This window comes from Phyllostomus discolor, chromosome 9, assembly GCF_004126475.2.
Source record: "Phyllostomus discolor isolate MPI-MPIP mPhyDis1 chromosome 9, mPhyDis1.pri.v3, whole genome shotgun sequence".
NCBI classification, from domain to species: Eukaryota; Metazoa; Chordata; class Mammalia; order Chiroptera; family Phyllostomidae; genus Phyllostomus; species Phyllostomus discolor.
The window spans coordinates 51,646,988-51,662,419 of record NC_040911.2 but is presented as its reverse complement, the minus strand read 5'-3'; the positions used below and the strand labels follow the sequence as shown (position 1 = coordinate 51,662,419).

At 40.6% G+C, this 15,432-nt stretch overlaps 1 protein-coding gene across 1 annotated transcript in view; it reads left to right on the top strand.

The window, feature by feature from the left end:
• The first annotated feature begins 6,545 nt into the window (after positions 1 to 6,545).
• The window catches only part of AFG3L2 (AFG3 like matrix AAA peptidase subunit 2), a 45,689-nt gene continuing 36,802 nt past the window's right edge, over positions 6,546 to 15,432 (top strand). Inside the window, exons 1-3 of the mRNA XM_028524101.2 lie at positions 6,546 to 6,840; positions 13,179 to 13,278; positions 13,658 to 13,735. Of these exons, the coding sequence (XP_028379902.1) occupies positions 6,724 to 6,840; positions 13,179 to 13,278; positions 13,658 to 13,735 (295 nt within the window). The 5' untranslated portion in view covers positions 6,546 to 6,723. The remainder of the gene's footprint in view (positions 6,841 to 13,178; positions 13,279 to 13,657; positions 13,736 to 15,432) is intronic.

Sequence of the window (15,432 nt, the reverse complement as noted above, 5' to 3'; positions counted from 1 at the left end):
AATAGCAAAAAGAAAAATAAAATACCTAGGAATAAACCTAACCAAAGAGGTAAAAGACCTGTATTCAGAAAACTACATAACACTGAGGAGAGAAATCAAGGAAGACACAAACAAATGGAAACATATACCGTGTTCATGGATTGGAAGAATTAATATCATTAAAATGTGCATCCTACCCAAAGCAATTTACAGATTCAATGCAATACCTATTAAAGTACCAATGGCATATTTCACAGACATAGAACAAACACTTCAACAATTTATATGGAACCATAAACGACCCCGAATAGCTGCTGCAAGTTTGAGAAAGAAGAGTAAAGTAGGAGGAATCACAATACCTGACACTAAACTATACTACAAGGCCACTGTAATCAAAACAGCCTGGTACTGGCATAAAAACAGGCACATAGACCAATGGAACAGAACAGAGAGCCCAGAAATAAACCCAAGCCTCTATGGTCAATTAATATTTGACAAAGGAAGCAGCAACATAAAATGGAATAAAAATAGCCTCTTCAACAAATGGTGTTGGGAGAACTGGACAGCTACGTGCAAAAAAATGAAACTCGAGCATCAACTTACACCTTATACAAAAATAGATTCAAGGTAGATAAAAGACTTAAATATAATGCGTGACACCATTAAAGTCCTAGAAGAGAACGTAGGTAGGAAAATCTCAGATATTTCACGCAGAAACTTTTTTACTGACTTGTCTCCTAGAGCAAGGGACATAAAGGAAAGAATAAACAAATGGGACCTCATCAAAATTAAAAGCTTTTGCACAGCTAAGGAAAACAATATCAAAATAAAAAAAGAACCAACTGTATGGGAAAACATATTTGCCAATTATACCTCAGACAAGGGTTTAATCTCCAAAATATATAAAGAACTTACACGACTCCATTCCAAGAAGACAAGTAACCCAATTAAAAAATGGGCAAAGGACTTGAACAGACACTTCTCCAAGGAGGACATACAGAAAATCCAAAGACACATGAAACGATGCTCAATATCGCCAGCCATCAGAGAGATGCAGATTAAAACCACAATGAGATACCACTTCACACCAGTCAGAATGGCCATCATAAACAAAGCAACAAACAACAAATGTTGGAGAGGATGTGGAGAAAGGGGGTCCCTAGTGCACTGTTGGTGGGACTGCAGACTGGTACAACCACTATGGAAAGCAGTTTGGAACTTCCTCAGAAAACTAAAAATGGACCTGCCTTTTGACCCAGCAATTCCATTGCTGGGACTCTATCCTAAGAACACTAAAACACCAATACAAAAGAGCCTTTGCACCCCGATGTTCACAGCAGCACAATTTACAATAGCTAGGTGCTGGGAGCAACCTAGATGCCCATCAGTAAATGAATGGATCAAAAAACTATGGTACATTTACACAATGGAATTCTATGCAGCAGAAAGAAAGAAGGAGCTCATACCCTTTGCAACAGCATGGATGGAGCTGGAAAGCATTATGCTAAGTGAAACAAGCCAGGCAGTGAAAGACAAATACCACATGATATCACCTTTAACAAGAATCTAAACAACAAAAAAAAAACTAGCAAAATATAAGCAAAGACACTGAAATAGGGGGTAGTCTGACAGTGGCCAGAGGGGAGAGAAGAGGGAATTTCAGGGGGGAATGGGTAGGGTTTACAGGAACAAATTTGGAGGACACATGGACAAAAACTAGGGGTGGGGGGTAATGGGGGGAAGGGGGGAGGGTTGGGTGGGTGGGCTGGAATGGGAGTAGGGGGAGAAAACTGTACTTGAACAATGATTAAAATAAAAAAAAGAATATTATCTTTTTAGATTTTATCTATTTATTTTCTAGAGAGGGGAGAAGGGAGGGAGACAAAGAAGGAGGGAAACATCAATGTGTGAGAGAACAATCAATCAGCTGCCTCTCACAGGCCCCCAACTGGGAACCTGGCCCACAACACAGGCATATGACCTGATTGGGAATCGAACAGGTGACCTTTGAGTTCGTAGGCCAGAGTTCAATCCACTGAGCAATACCAGGCAGAGCAGGATGTTATTGACTATATTCTATAAGCTATACTTTACATCCCTGTAAAAGAGCTATGTTTAATTGGCTTAACAAACAAACGTGTTTGTAAGGATTGGCTATTCTAAAATTCTCAGAAATACAGAAACTAACCCAAACGCCTTTCAAGTTTACATGATCAAATATTAATCTTTAATAAATAAAAGCTAGTTTAAGTTTGTTGATTTAATTAAAACATGCATGTCTTTGAGTTATCTAAGGGTTAAAGATTCTAATTAAGATAAAAGGAAAATAACATGTTTTCAGTGAAAAAGGAAATACATTTTTGAAAAAATATAATTTTGTCATAAAGTAAGCCTACTTATTTCAGAAAGGAAAAGAGAAAAAAAGACAAAATCCAAATGTAAAAAAGTAATAGGTTTGTAAACATAAATCTTTTTAAAAAGTTTTTATTGTTTATGCTTTTACAGTTGTCCCCACTTTTTCTCCCTTTTCTTACCTCCACCCAGCTCCCCTCCCCAGTCAATCCCCATATCACTGTCCATTTCCATGGGACATGCATAAAGATGGTTTGTAAAAATAAATCTTTTAAAAAAGATTTTATTTATTTTTAGAGAGAGGGAAAAGGTAGAAGAAAGAGAGAAAGAGAACCATCGATTGGTTACCTCTCATATGTGCCCTAGGCATGTGCCCTGACCAGGAACCAAACCTGCAACCTTTTGCATTGCAGAATGATGCCCAACCAATAGAACCACCCCAGTCAGGGCTGTAAAAACAAACCTTAAAAAAGAAAATTTAAAGGTCAAGCTAAATAAGATTGAAATAAATTTAACTAAGTATATAAATATTCAAAGTAAGCTGATATAAATTAGAATCTTTTCCTTGACCTGGAAATAGCTTTGGAGTATTCCAGAGGGTCTCTGGAATACCTCAAAAGTTATATTATCTGTCCTTATAAAAGAAATGTTTTTTTATTGTTGTCCAAGTACATTTGTCTCCATTTTCACCCCACTATGCCCTTCCACCCATCCCTGCCTCCTATAATCAAACCCACCCCCTTTGGCATTGTCCATGTGTCCTTCATACATGTTCCTTGATGCCTACCCCATTTTCCCCTATTATCCCTCTCCCTCCTCCTCCCCAGTTACTATCAGATTGTTCTATATTTCAATGTCTCTGGTTGTATTTTGCTTGCTTGTTTGTTTTGTTATGTTTTACTTACAGGTGAGACCATATGGTGTTTCTCTTTTACCACCTGGCTTGTTTCACTTAGCATAATGCTCTCCAGCTCTATCCATGCTGTCCTGAAGAGTAGGAGTTCCTTCCTTCTTTCTGCTGCATAGTATTCCATTGTGTGAATGTACCATACTTTTTTGATCCACTCATTTATTGATGGGCACTTAGGTTGGTTGCTTCCAGCACTTGGCTATTGTGAATTGTGGTACTATGAACATTGGGGTGTATAGGTTCATTTAAATTGGTGTTTCAGGATTCACAGGGTATAATCCCAACAGTGGTATTGCTGGGTCAAAAGGCAGTTCCATTTTTAGTTTTCTGAGGAAATTCCATACTGTTTTCCACAGTGTCTGCACCAGTCTGCATTCCCACCAACAGGACACTAGGGTTCCTTTTTCACAACCTTGCCAGCACTTGTTTGTTGATTTGTTTATGATGACCATTTGACTGGTGTGAAGTGGTATCTCACTGTGGTTTTAATTTGCATCTCTCTGATGGCTAGTGATGTTAAGCATCTTATATATGTCTCTGGGCCCTCTGTATGTCCTCCTTGGAGAAGTATCTGTTCAAGTCCTTTACCTATCTTTTAACTGGGTTGTTTGTCTTCCTGGAATGGAGTCATGTGAATTCTTTATGTATTTTGGAGATCAGACCCTTGTCCAAGGTATCATCTGCAAATATGTTTTCCCATATAATTGATTCAAAGAGAAATATTAAACTAGTTGGGCTTATTTGGCATGTTGAAGTTATGTGGAAAAAAGCATTGTCAAATAAAAAATAATATTGAGACCTCTTTATGTTATATTTGTGTTTGTTTTATATGTTCCAGAAAATATATTAAATTCTTCAAAACATGTGATATCTTGGCATAAGATGTTTGTCATCACAGTTAAGGCACACACCAAAAGGACTGAACCTGAGTATCAGATTGTAGAACATGTAGATGAAGTACATTCTGTTTTTGCAAAAATGATCCCTCAGGACCAGACTTTTGCCATCCAATCCTGATTTCCTTGTATATGGCAACAGTCTTCTCCTGAATCAGAAAAATTATAATTGCTAACCAATAATTGTAAATTGAATAAATGGGCTATGGGAAACCCAGATGGCTGCTTGATTCTTCCAGCCTCCCTGACAAACCTGAGTTTTCAGTTTTTACATTCCTTCATATACCACAGTGCATATAAGCTGGACTTCATTCAACTACCATTTGGTATGGGTTATCAGTAAATTCTTGTTGCTATGGTTATATTTTCTGGATGGGTTAAAGCCTTCCCCTGCAGTAAAGCTGATGCCCTCACAGAAATAAAAAACAAAAACAAAAAATCTGTTAAAATCTGTTTCCCACTTCAGGTATACCTTCCAAGTGCTCTCTCAATTCTACTTAGATAGCCTTGGTGGCTCGGGACCTGTCACTGTTTTCCTTCCCCTCCTCTGTGAAATGGCTCATTACACTGATGACGTAATGCTAACCTGTAAAGATTTCCCTCTGCTATAGAAAACACTGCACACCTTGGTGAACCACCTGCAACAGAGAAGTTGGGCCATCAATGCACAAATGATACAAGGCCTGAATCTGGCTGTGAAGTTCCTAGAGGTCACATACATACCAGACACACTAACTGATGAGATACAATATTCATGTTGGCTGGTAAAAAAAAAAAGGCATTCATTAGTGTTGGGAAGGTGAACAGAAGCTGCATTTGAGAAGAGAAAAATCCTAGTATCTCAGGCACAGGCCTGTTTTCCCCCTTGGTGAGGTACCCATGTCTTTGGATGTAACTGTAAGCTCCAATGGAACTTTTTGGGCCCTATGACAAGCTCAACCAGGGAAAGCCATCCCACTAAGGTTCTAGTTCCAATTATGGAAAGACCTTATTCCTCCATTGAACAGGTTTTGAGATTGTATAAAACATTGCAACAAATAGAACCCATCATAGCTGCCCAATGGTGACAGTGCAGATAGGTGTCCCAATTATGGGTTAGATAGAAGGGTTATTTGGAAGGACTGCTTCTGCTGTTGCCCAAGACTTCACCCTACAAAAATGGAATGCGTATTTGCAACAACACAGTGCCCTTTCCACAGTCCTTTGGGGAATGAGTTGTTGCATGCCTTTTTGAGGTCAATGTGTTATAGGACCACTTCAGCCCCTAATATAGAGCATGCTCCCCTACCCATCAGTAAGAGAAGTCACAATCCCTATTCCTAAAAATACATGGCGCAGGCACAGGTCTAGCTGAGGTAATCCTTGTGTGTGGACCATGGTGGCCATACAACCCCATACAACAATATATGGTTTCAAACAGGAGTACAACAGAGTAGCCAGTGTACAGAACTAAGGTCCACGTGACTGGTATTTACACAGGAGCCATGGCCTGTACAGACAGTTGGCTATATTTAAAGGTCTCACGACTTTGCTGCCACAATGAACATGAGATGGCTGGCAGGTACTAAAAAAGTTATCGTTGGGGACTACAATGTGGCAGGAAATGTCACAGGAAAAAGGTTACAGGAGACAACTGCTCCTAGCCTGACCAGTCTGATTTGCCTCCCGGAAAGGTGGAGGCTGACGTACTAGCAAAGATCAGGACACTGACTCACTCACAAAAATGCAAAGTCGCAGATTGGGTGCACACACATAGCGAGCACCACAGTGCCTGGGTAAAACTGCAAATAACGAAAGGGTCCGGATCGCCCCTCCGTTATACTGACGCGGTGGTAGCAGAACCCAATTGGCTGGCGTGCTCTCACTTGCGCCCTTTCCGCATCTTCCGCCCACCAGGACAGAGCGGTGGTCCCCATACAAAATGGACAGGTCTCTACTGACTCTCTGAAAATCATTTCTCCTTGAAAAGGTTCCTGATGGGCCCAAGCTAGATGTCAGCATCGCAACACTTTCATTATTGCAATGAGGTCACTGGTTTGTGCTTGTTTATATGAGTTAAGGTATGTGTTTTTGGCACCTGTAGAGTCGAGAACGATGCACACTATTGAGTAGGCGCTCAAATCATTTGACCAGTGGCTTACCAAGAGAGAGAATGCCAAAAATGTTGAACGTGGCTTTGCCCCCTAATAGGTCTGCGGACTTAGCAGCCCCTCCTACTCCCACCTTGCATCTCCGGTTTGGTCCAGCTCTCTTACTAGAGCCAGCCCTCCTCTCGCCCTCTGCCCTCCTCCTTTCGGTCCCGCCCCCAACACCGTGCACCTCCTTCCACGCTCTTCTTTTTAGGCCCCACCTCCAGCCCAGACTGAGCGACGCTGGAGAGCTGGACCCGACGGCCCGCCTTACGGCTGACGTCATCACGCCGGGGTCGAGAAAAGCGCGCGTGGAGAGCGTGGGCTCGCCCGAGAGTAGAGTCTCTCAGATACGGGTGGTACTCCGCTGGCCGGAGCCGTCGGTCGCTGTACGCCCGTCGGCCGTAGAGCTGCGCCTGCGCAGCGCCTCCGGCCGGAGCGGGTTGCGCCGACAGCCATGGCACACCGCTGTCTGCTGCTGTGGGGCCGGGGCGGCTGCTGGCCTCGCGGCCTGCCTCCCTTGCTTGTTACTGGCGGTGGCGTGGGCCCCAACAAACGGTCCTACCTCCGGACGGTGAGTCCTGGGCGCCTTCCGCTCCTTGCCCGGCCCGCTCCAGCTCAGCTCTCGGTCCCGCTTCCGGTCCCGGAGAGCAAGGCGTCAAGGTCACCGGCCCCTGGGTACGCTCGGGGACCTCGCGGCGTCCGGGGGGAGTTCCTCTCGTGAGTGAGGTCGCGTGCGCTCCTTGTGGATATCAGGACGCCCTGCGTTCTGATCATTTGTCCCGTAGCACGTTTGTAACCCCGGGTATAGAGTTGGATTTTTTTAAAACATGAATTTTCAATAGAATCAGATCTTTGCGTCGGGGAACTTATAAAGAGCAGCTGCGAGGGTTCTTTGACTTCATAGGGTGAACCTGTTTTACAGATATGGCAACTGAGACCTAAACAGGTTAAAGTACATACTTGTCACATCTCCGGCATTGGTTGTCTTTGTTTTACCTTTGATGACATCGGAAAACAGAATGCATGTGTTGTGTGTATGTGTTTTAAGAGTTTGTAGCATGAACATGATGTAATAAAAGCAAAAGTTTTGGAGTTAAGCTCGGAAGCACTCAGAGCTTCCATTTTCTCATCTGTTGAGTGGGACTGTTGCTGGCATTGTGTGTCTGGCACATAGTACATACCAGTACACATTAACTGTGATTATAGGTAACACCCCGTCTTCAGAGTAGAGATTCATACATTGTAGCTCAGTGGATTGAGTGGTGGCCTATGAACCAAAGTGTTGGGGGTTCCATTCCCAGTCCCCAACAGGGGGTGTGTGAGAGGCAACCACACATTGATGTTTCTCTCCCTCTCTCCCTTCCCCCCTCTAAAAATAAATAAAATATTTAAAAATACATATGTATTTTATTGATTATGCTATTACAGTTATCCCAATTTTTCTCCTTTGCCCCTTTCCACCCAGTTACCTCCAGCATTCCCTATCCCCTTAGTTCATTTCCTTGGGTCATACATATAAGTTCTTTGGCTACTCCATTTCCTGTACTGTTCTTAACATTGTGTTGAATATTTTGTTCCTACCAATTTGTACTTCTTTTTTTTAAGATTTATTGTATTTTTTTTAGAGAGGGAAGGGAGAGAGAGAGGGAAACATCAATGTGCAGTTGCCTGGGGGCCATGGCCTGCAACCCAGGCATGTGCCCTGGCTGGGAATTGAACCTGCGACACTTTGGTTTGCAGCCGGTGCTCAATCCACTGAGCTAGGCCAGCCAGGGCTCCAATTTGTACTTCTTAATCTCTGCACCTTTCCCTCTATTCTCCCTCTTCCTGCTCCTGATAACCCTCCAAATTATTTCCATATCTATGATTCTGTCTCTGTTCTACTTGTTTGCTTAGTTTTTTAGATTCAATTGTTGATAGTTGTGAATTTATTGCCATTTTAATGTTCATATTTTTGATCATCTTTTTCTTAGATAAGTTCCTTTAACATTTCAAATCATAAGGGCTTGGTGATGATGGAATCCTTTAGCTTTACCTTGCCTGGGAAGCACTTTATCTGCCCTTCTATTATAAATGATAGCTTTGCTGGATAGAGTCATCTTGGTTGTAGGTCCTTGCTTTTTGTCACTTTGAATATTTCTTTCCAGCCCCTTCTAGCCTCTTAAGTTTCTTTTGAGAAGTCAGTTGATAGTCTTATGGGAACTCCTTTGTAGGTAACTCTCTCCTTTTCTGTTGCTGCCTTTAAGATTCTCACCTTATCTTTAATCTTGGGTAATTTAACTATGTGTCTTGGTGTGGTCCTCCTTGGGTTAATCATATTTGGGACTCTGTGGTTCTGGGACTTTTATGTCTATTTCTTTTGCCAAATTAGGGAAGTTTTCTTCCATTATTTTTCAAATAAGTTTTCAATTTCTAGCGCTTCTATTTCTCCTTCTGGTACCCCTATGATTGATTTGGATATTGGTGTGTTTGAAGATGTCCCAGAGGCTCCTTAGCTTCTCCTCGTTGTTTAGATTTTTTTTCTTCTTGTTGTTCTGATTGAACATGTTTTTCTTCTTTATGTTCCGAATTGTTGATGTGATTCTTGGGTTCATCCCCTCCACTGTTGGTTATCTGTAAACGTTTCTTTATTTCACTTAGTGTAAGCTTCATTTCTGCCTGGGTCTTTTTTATGCTGTTGAAGTACCCAGTGAGTTCCTTGAGCATCGCATAAGCAGAGTTTTGAACTCTGCATCTGATAGATTGCATATCCATTTTGTTTAGTTCTTTTTCTGGAGTTTTGTCCTGTTCTTTCATTTTGGGTTATATTTCTTTGTGTCCTCATTTTGGCAGCCTCCCTGTGTTTGTTTCAGTGTATTAGGTAGAGTTGCTTTGACACCCTGTCTTAGTTGTGTGGCCTCTGTTGTAGAAAAGTGCACCTGTTAGTTGTATGAGGTGGAGTGTTTGGTAATTGTCAGGATGGGGCAACTCCTTTAACTGCCGTGTGGCTGTGTTGCAGGGAGGGCTCAGAAAAGGGACAATGACCACTGTCTGGCCTCTGGAGTTTTGCCTGGGAGGAAGCTGTCTCCCAGCACTTCCTCTGTTGCCAGTCACTTAAGTTTCTCCCTGTCTGCTATTGGTGCCCTTCTAGCTGTTGCCCTGATGCTGAAGCCCAGAGGAAGTGAGTCTGCGTAGGTCCTAAGTCTATTGTAGGCCTTTTAAGAGGGGCCTCCCGAGAATCCCCCTGTTTCTTCCCCTGTGCCAATACCCACTGGTTTTTGCGGCCAGAAGTTATGGGAACTTAATCCACCTGGAGTTGGAACCCTGGGCCTGGGGATTTGGGATCCTTCACTCCAAGGTGTCAATCCCAGTTTTTTGCCACCACATGTGGATGTGGGACTGCCTCTTCCATGTCTCCACGCCATTCTGTATCTCCGCCTGTCTGTCCCTCCTGCCCATCTGGATGAATTTGGCTTCTTTACATCCTTGGTCGTCGGACTTCCATACAGCTTGATTTTCTGATCATTCTGGGAGATACTTGTTTTATAGTCTAGTTGTAATTTTTGCTGTAGTTGTGCAAGGACGCGAGGCGTGTTTACCTATGCTTCCATCTTGACCAGACTATTATTCTTTGTATGGGCTGAATTAGATATGTAGAGGAGAAAAGCTTCACTGGAGGTTTCTTTATATAAAACAACCTCAGTATAAAATGGAGTCACAGGAATTATTGCTAGAGATATTCCAGGTTGACAGAATTTGAAAATACAGCCAAAAGGGGGCTGATTAGTTGACAAACAGTTCTGTACTAAGCTTTGTGGTGACTGAAAGGCTTGCTTTACATGGGGATATAAAGAAAGCTTGCTCTTAAATATCTTTCAGAATAATTGGAAATGATCATTTAAATGTAGGCATTGCCATACAATTTTATAAGCATTTCTGCATGTGTGATTACATTGATTCTCACACTAGTATCATAGGGAACTGGCCAGGCAGAGTTGTTTTCTTCCATTACCAGTGTGTAAATGAGGCTTCTAATATATTGAGACTTGTAAAAAAAAGTGTCAGATTTCTAGTTTTAGCAAAATTAAAAATGTTAACAATAGGTCCTTCACTTGCCAGACTAGGTGTCACTTTTCTTGGGACACCCCTATATCCCTTAAACTTGTAATCACTTGTCCTCAGTGCTGCTTTTGTTCCTTGTACTTAAAGGTTTTATATTTTTGCACATATTATCCATTCTGTAGTTGGTTTGTCCACAGGACTGTCTTTACACTTCTGAGTTTCTCAAAGTTAGGGACCTGTTCTGATCTACCTGTGGGGCTCCTCACTGCTTGGCAGCACCTGCCTGGAGTAGATGCTCAACAAATCAGCATTACTTGATCCCTTGTACAGGTTGAACAACATGTTATTCTAATCTATACCCTTAATAGACTTTGCATTGGAAAACTTATTCAGTTATGATAATTTTTGTCCATTATCAGCAGTTATTTCTTAGACCAAGTGTTCCCAGCAGCTGGGGAGGGCCTAACATAACAGAAGGTCCAAACTCTCTCAGACCAGCATTGCTTTCAATCAAGAATAGTATCAGTGCTTCTGTCCTATTTTGCTGTGTAGAATTGTATATTAATTTGAAGTTAAATCAGCTTATTTTTTGTTTTGTAATTGACATTTTTATTCACACAACATAAAATTCAGTGTTTTAAAGTGTACAGTTCAGTGGATTTTAATATATTCACAACCATCACCACTGTATTGATTTCAGGACAATTTTATCACCCCCAAAAAGAAGTCCTTTGTGCATTAGCAGTCAGTTCCCGTTTTTCCCCAATCATTCCTACAGTCCAAGGCAGCTACTAATGTGCATTCTCTATGGATTCACCTATTCTGGACATTTCATATAAATGGAAGCATAATATATGATTCTGGTTTCTTTAACTTAGCATCATGTTTTCAAGGTTTATCTTATGTGATAGCATTTATTAGTACTTCATTTCTTTTTATGGCTGAATAATATTCTATTGTATGAATACAACACCTGTCCAGAAAGTATCCCTCCACGTGCTATGAAAAATAGAAACATTTGTTGAAGAAGATACAAGATACAAGAAACATTGTATATAGGACAATGACACCTTGGCCTCCTTCAAAGTAGGCAGCTTGAGACCTTGCACAGTTCTCCCACTCACCATCAGTTACCCCATCGTATTTTCCTGAATCGCATCAACAGTCTGAAATCTCTTCCCTTTCAAAGGTGACTTTAGTTTTGTGAAAAGCCAGAAGTCATAGGGATCCAAATCTGGGCTGTAGGGAGGCTGAGTCACCTGGGTGATTTCACATTTCACCAAGAAACTCTGTACAAGTTGTCATGATGAAGCTGCCAGTCACCAGTTGCCCATAGCTGTGGCCTTCTGAATTATCTAAATAGTTTCGGCAGAGGAATGTTCAAGCTTAACACAAAATTTGATGCAGATTCGTTGCTCTACTTTGCTCATTTTGAATGCAATGGCTACACATGCTCACTCACCAGTGTCTAAGGCCCCCACTGCTCACTCACCAGTGTCTAAGGCCCCCACTGACTGGTACAGTGAAGTCATCCTTGTTCACACATGCACATTCCAGTCCACTCTTCCTTGGCTGCCAGATTACATCTATGACATGCAAGTGTTCTCGTTATATTAACAATGACTGGACTTTTTTTGGACAGGCCACATTTTTATCTGTTCATAGTCAGCTGATGGACATTTGGGTTGTTTCCACTGTGGTTATTATAAATAGTGCTGCTGTGAACATTCAAGTACAAGGTATTGTGTGGACGTCTGTTTTCAGATTTCTTAAGGAGGAGTAGAATTGTGGATCATATGGTAACTCCACACTTAACATTTTGAGAATTCTAAACTTTTCCAAAGTGGCTGCACTATTTCCCATTCCTACCAGCAATGTATGAGGATTACACTTTTCTCCTTGTGCTCACCAACACTTGTTATTGTCAGTCTTTTTGATTATTGCCATGCTAGTGATTGTGAAGTGGTTTTATATGGTTTTGAGGTGTTTTATTTTTCTCATTAGACTATAAAGGAGGCAAATAATAATAGATGATAATATAGAGGAACTTCACTTTAAACATTCTTATCTGTATTTAAAAGCTTGTCCTCCCCAAAAAATGGTGGTGAATTTTTACTTTGCAGAAGGATAAGATTACTTGAACTTTTTCACTACCAAATTTGAATATATCCCTTCAATGTGCCTTGCCTTGATTGCTTTTTATTGTGAAGCTACAAATTTAATAGAAAGTTTCTTAGTTTGTTTACTTTATATTTTTATTTACCCAGACTGTATTTACATACAACTTTTTAGCAACATATGTTACTTAAAGCAGAGATGTATCATTAATGGGACTTGTGTAACCAGGGTTCTCACTGGGATGATAGTATATCAAATATCTTTAGCAAATGTTACTATAGGGATTATCAGTAATGTTGGACTATAACTTTCTTATCTTTGAACTAAGGTAAATTTAATATTATGTTTATAAACAGCATTGTTCTGTAATTTCAGGTAAATAACCTTTTAATATTATAGACCCTGCAAGTGAGTCGGCGTGAAGCAGCAGATTTTCAGTGTCCAGGTTTGTCTTTTGAATGCTGCAAATTAAGTAAACAATACCAAAGTGAATGTGTTGGCAGAGAATTGTAGTTGGTCTCCAATCCTAACTTCTGTGTGATTTTGAAGTATTCTTGTGTTCTGGATTATAATTTATGTCTATCGTTCAGTGGAGTGGCCTAGTTCATAGAGGAAGTCTTTCTGTGTGAGCCTGTAACCACCTGTGGAAGGGAGAAACATTTCATCCACTTTATGATATTAGGAAATGAAGCTCTTTTAAAAATCCTTTATTTTTATATAATTCATGCTTTTATATGTGTCATGTTGCAGCTTTATCGCTATGCTACAACTCAAGCAACGACCAGCAGAAATTCTCTCTTGACAGATGTAATTGCTGCTTATCAAAGATTCTGTTCTCGACCTCCAAAAGGTAAACACTTAGATGGGACCATGATGTTCTGCCTTCTTATCAAAGAGCCATTCCGCAGTGGTGTTTCCTAAGCACGTGCATAGGTGGTGTTTCAGGTTGTCTCCTTCTGTAACCCACCCCTGCCTCTTCCTGTTTGATGCAGTGATGAAAATGTGTCACCTTCACATATGACATTTGTAGTGAAATTGGCATGCAAGTGAGACTTCTTCCTTTTACACCCCTGGGATGTGAATTGTATTAGACTGATTTACTCCTACATAAGAAAACTTACACTTTTAGCTTACACTTTTTAATGATATATCAATTGCTTTAAAAATGAACACACGAAACCTGATGACTTTTAGTTTGAGGATATGTATTTTGTTTCCCTTTCTAACAGGATTTGAAAAATACTTTCCTAATGGAAAAAATGGAAAAAAAGCTAGTGAATCTAAAGAAGTTATGGGAGAAAAAAAAGGTACCTTCTAAAAAGGTTGTGTTTGAACTTACCATTTGCCTCTAACATATGACATTAGTGACAGTTTCACTGAACGAAGAGTGTTTTTTACGGCACTGCTGAAACTTTTAGGTTACAAATACATATTATAGATCTGCTGTCTTATTTTAACTTTAATTTTATCGTTATATTTTCTTGTCATTTTTCAAGTTGAATTAATTTAAGATCTCCTTAGAGATGCTTAATCATTATCAGTCATATGAATATATTTGACACAAATTTAAGCCACTGAGAAGAATTTTATAGACCTAATACATACAATTTATTTGACACATATGGTGGTATAGTGAATTTTTCAAATTGTTCTTCAGAGCCTTAAGGGATTCAGAGAGGGTTTCCTAGAGCTGCCTGGCTGGGGGGACCATGTGAGCTCGGAGCCTCTTGACCCCCATTTCACATTTGTAATGGCATTAAGCATAATGCCTGGTACATGTTGAGATTTAATTGGCATCTTTTTAGGGAAATGCAAGGACAAATATAATAAATCCTTTATTTTTAAATGAACCTAGATATAATTGGAGAGACAAATATATGCTCAAAGAATTCAAGGAATAAAAAGCAAGGCCAGGGGATAAGGGGAGAAGCACTGTGTGTGCTGATTGGTGCATTGGTGGCATAGGTGACTTCTACATGTTGCCCAGGGCATGGTAGTCTTTTAATCTTGGTTTGGGGGAAGATTAATGATAATAGATCCAACTTTTAAAGGCAACCTGTTGGGTACCTCTTGCCTATATGTTAACATTGTCCCAGAGTAGTGCGGACTGTTATCAAACAACTTTAGAAATGTATTGGCTTTGTTTTTTAGCCCTGTGCTTATGGATAGGACTTGTCTCTCCCAGACCTTGTATCTCTTAAGACAGGTGCACAAGCTCCTTGTGTGCATCATGGTGGGGTGAACATGTGAGGAAGCCACAGTGACTTGTAGCCACTAGGGGTGACTGGGTGCTGCAGCCTCCCATCCTCCACAATAGAGAGGTGGTTTCACAGTGGTTGAAGATATTACATTGTTGTTTGTGGGTCTTTAAGAAAATAGAAAAGTGGGAAGAAAAGGAGGATGTTAGTGACTGTATTCATTTCCTAGGGCTGCCATAACAACGTACCACCAATGGGTATTGTAAGCAACAGAAATGTATGTCTCACAAATCCGGAGGCTGCAAGTCCAAAATCACTGTCATTGTCAGGGTTGGTTCCTTCTGAGAGTCACAAGGGAAGGATCTGTTCTGGGCCTTTCTCCTTGGCCTGTAGATGGTTGTCTTTTCTGTGTCTCTTTCCTTGGCCTTTCTCTATGCATGCCTGTGTCCAAATTCCCCCTTTTTATGAAACACCAATTATCTTGGATTAGGACCTATCCTTACAACCTTATTTTAAGTTGATTATTTCTCTGAAAACCCTATTTCCAGATATATCACTGGGGATTATGACTCCAACATATGTATTGGTGGGGAGGGCACAATTCAGCCCATAACAGTTTCTAATTTGAAATTCCTGCAAACTAATTTTATATGTTTTTTTTTTTTCAATTATCAGAATCATATCTTTCCTGCAGAAGAAAGTGTTTAACAGTGTTTGCTTCTTGGGAGTGGGAAAGCAGAGCACTTACTTTTTTTTTTTTAAGATTTTATTTATTTATTTTTAGAGAGGGAAGGGAGGGAGGGAGG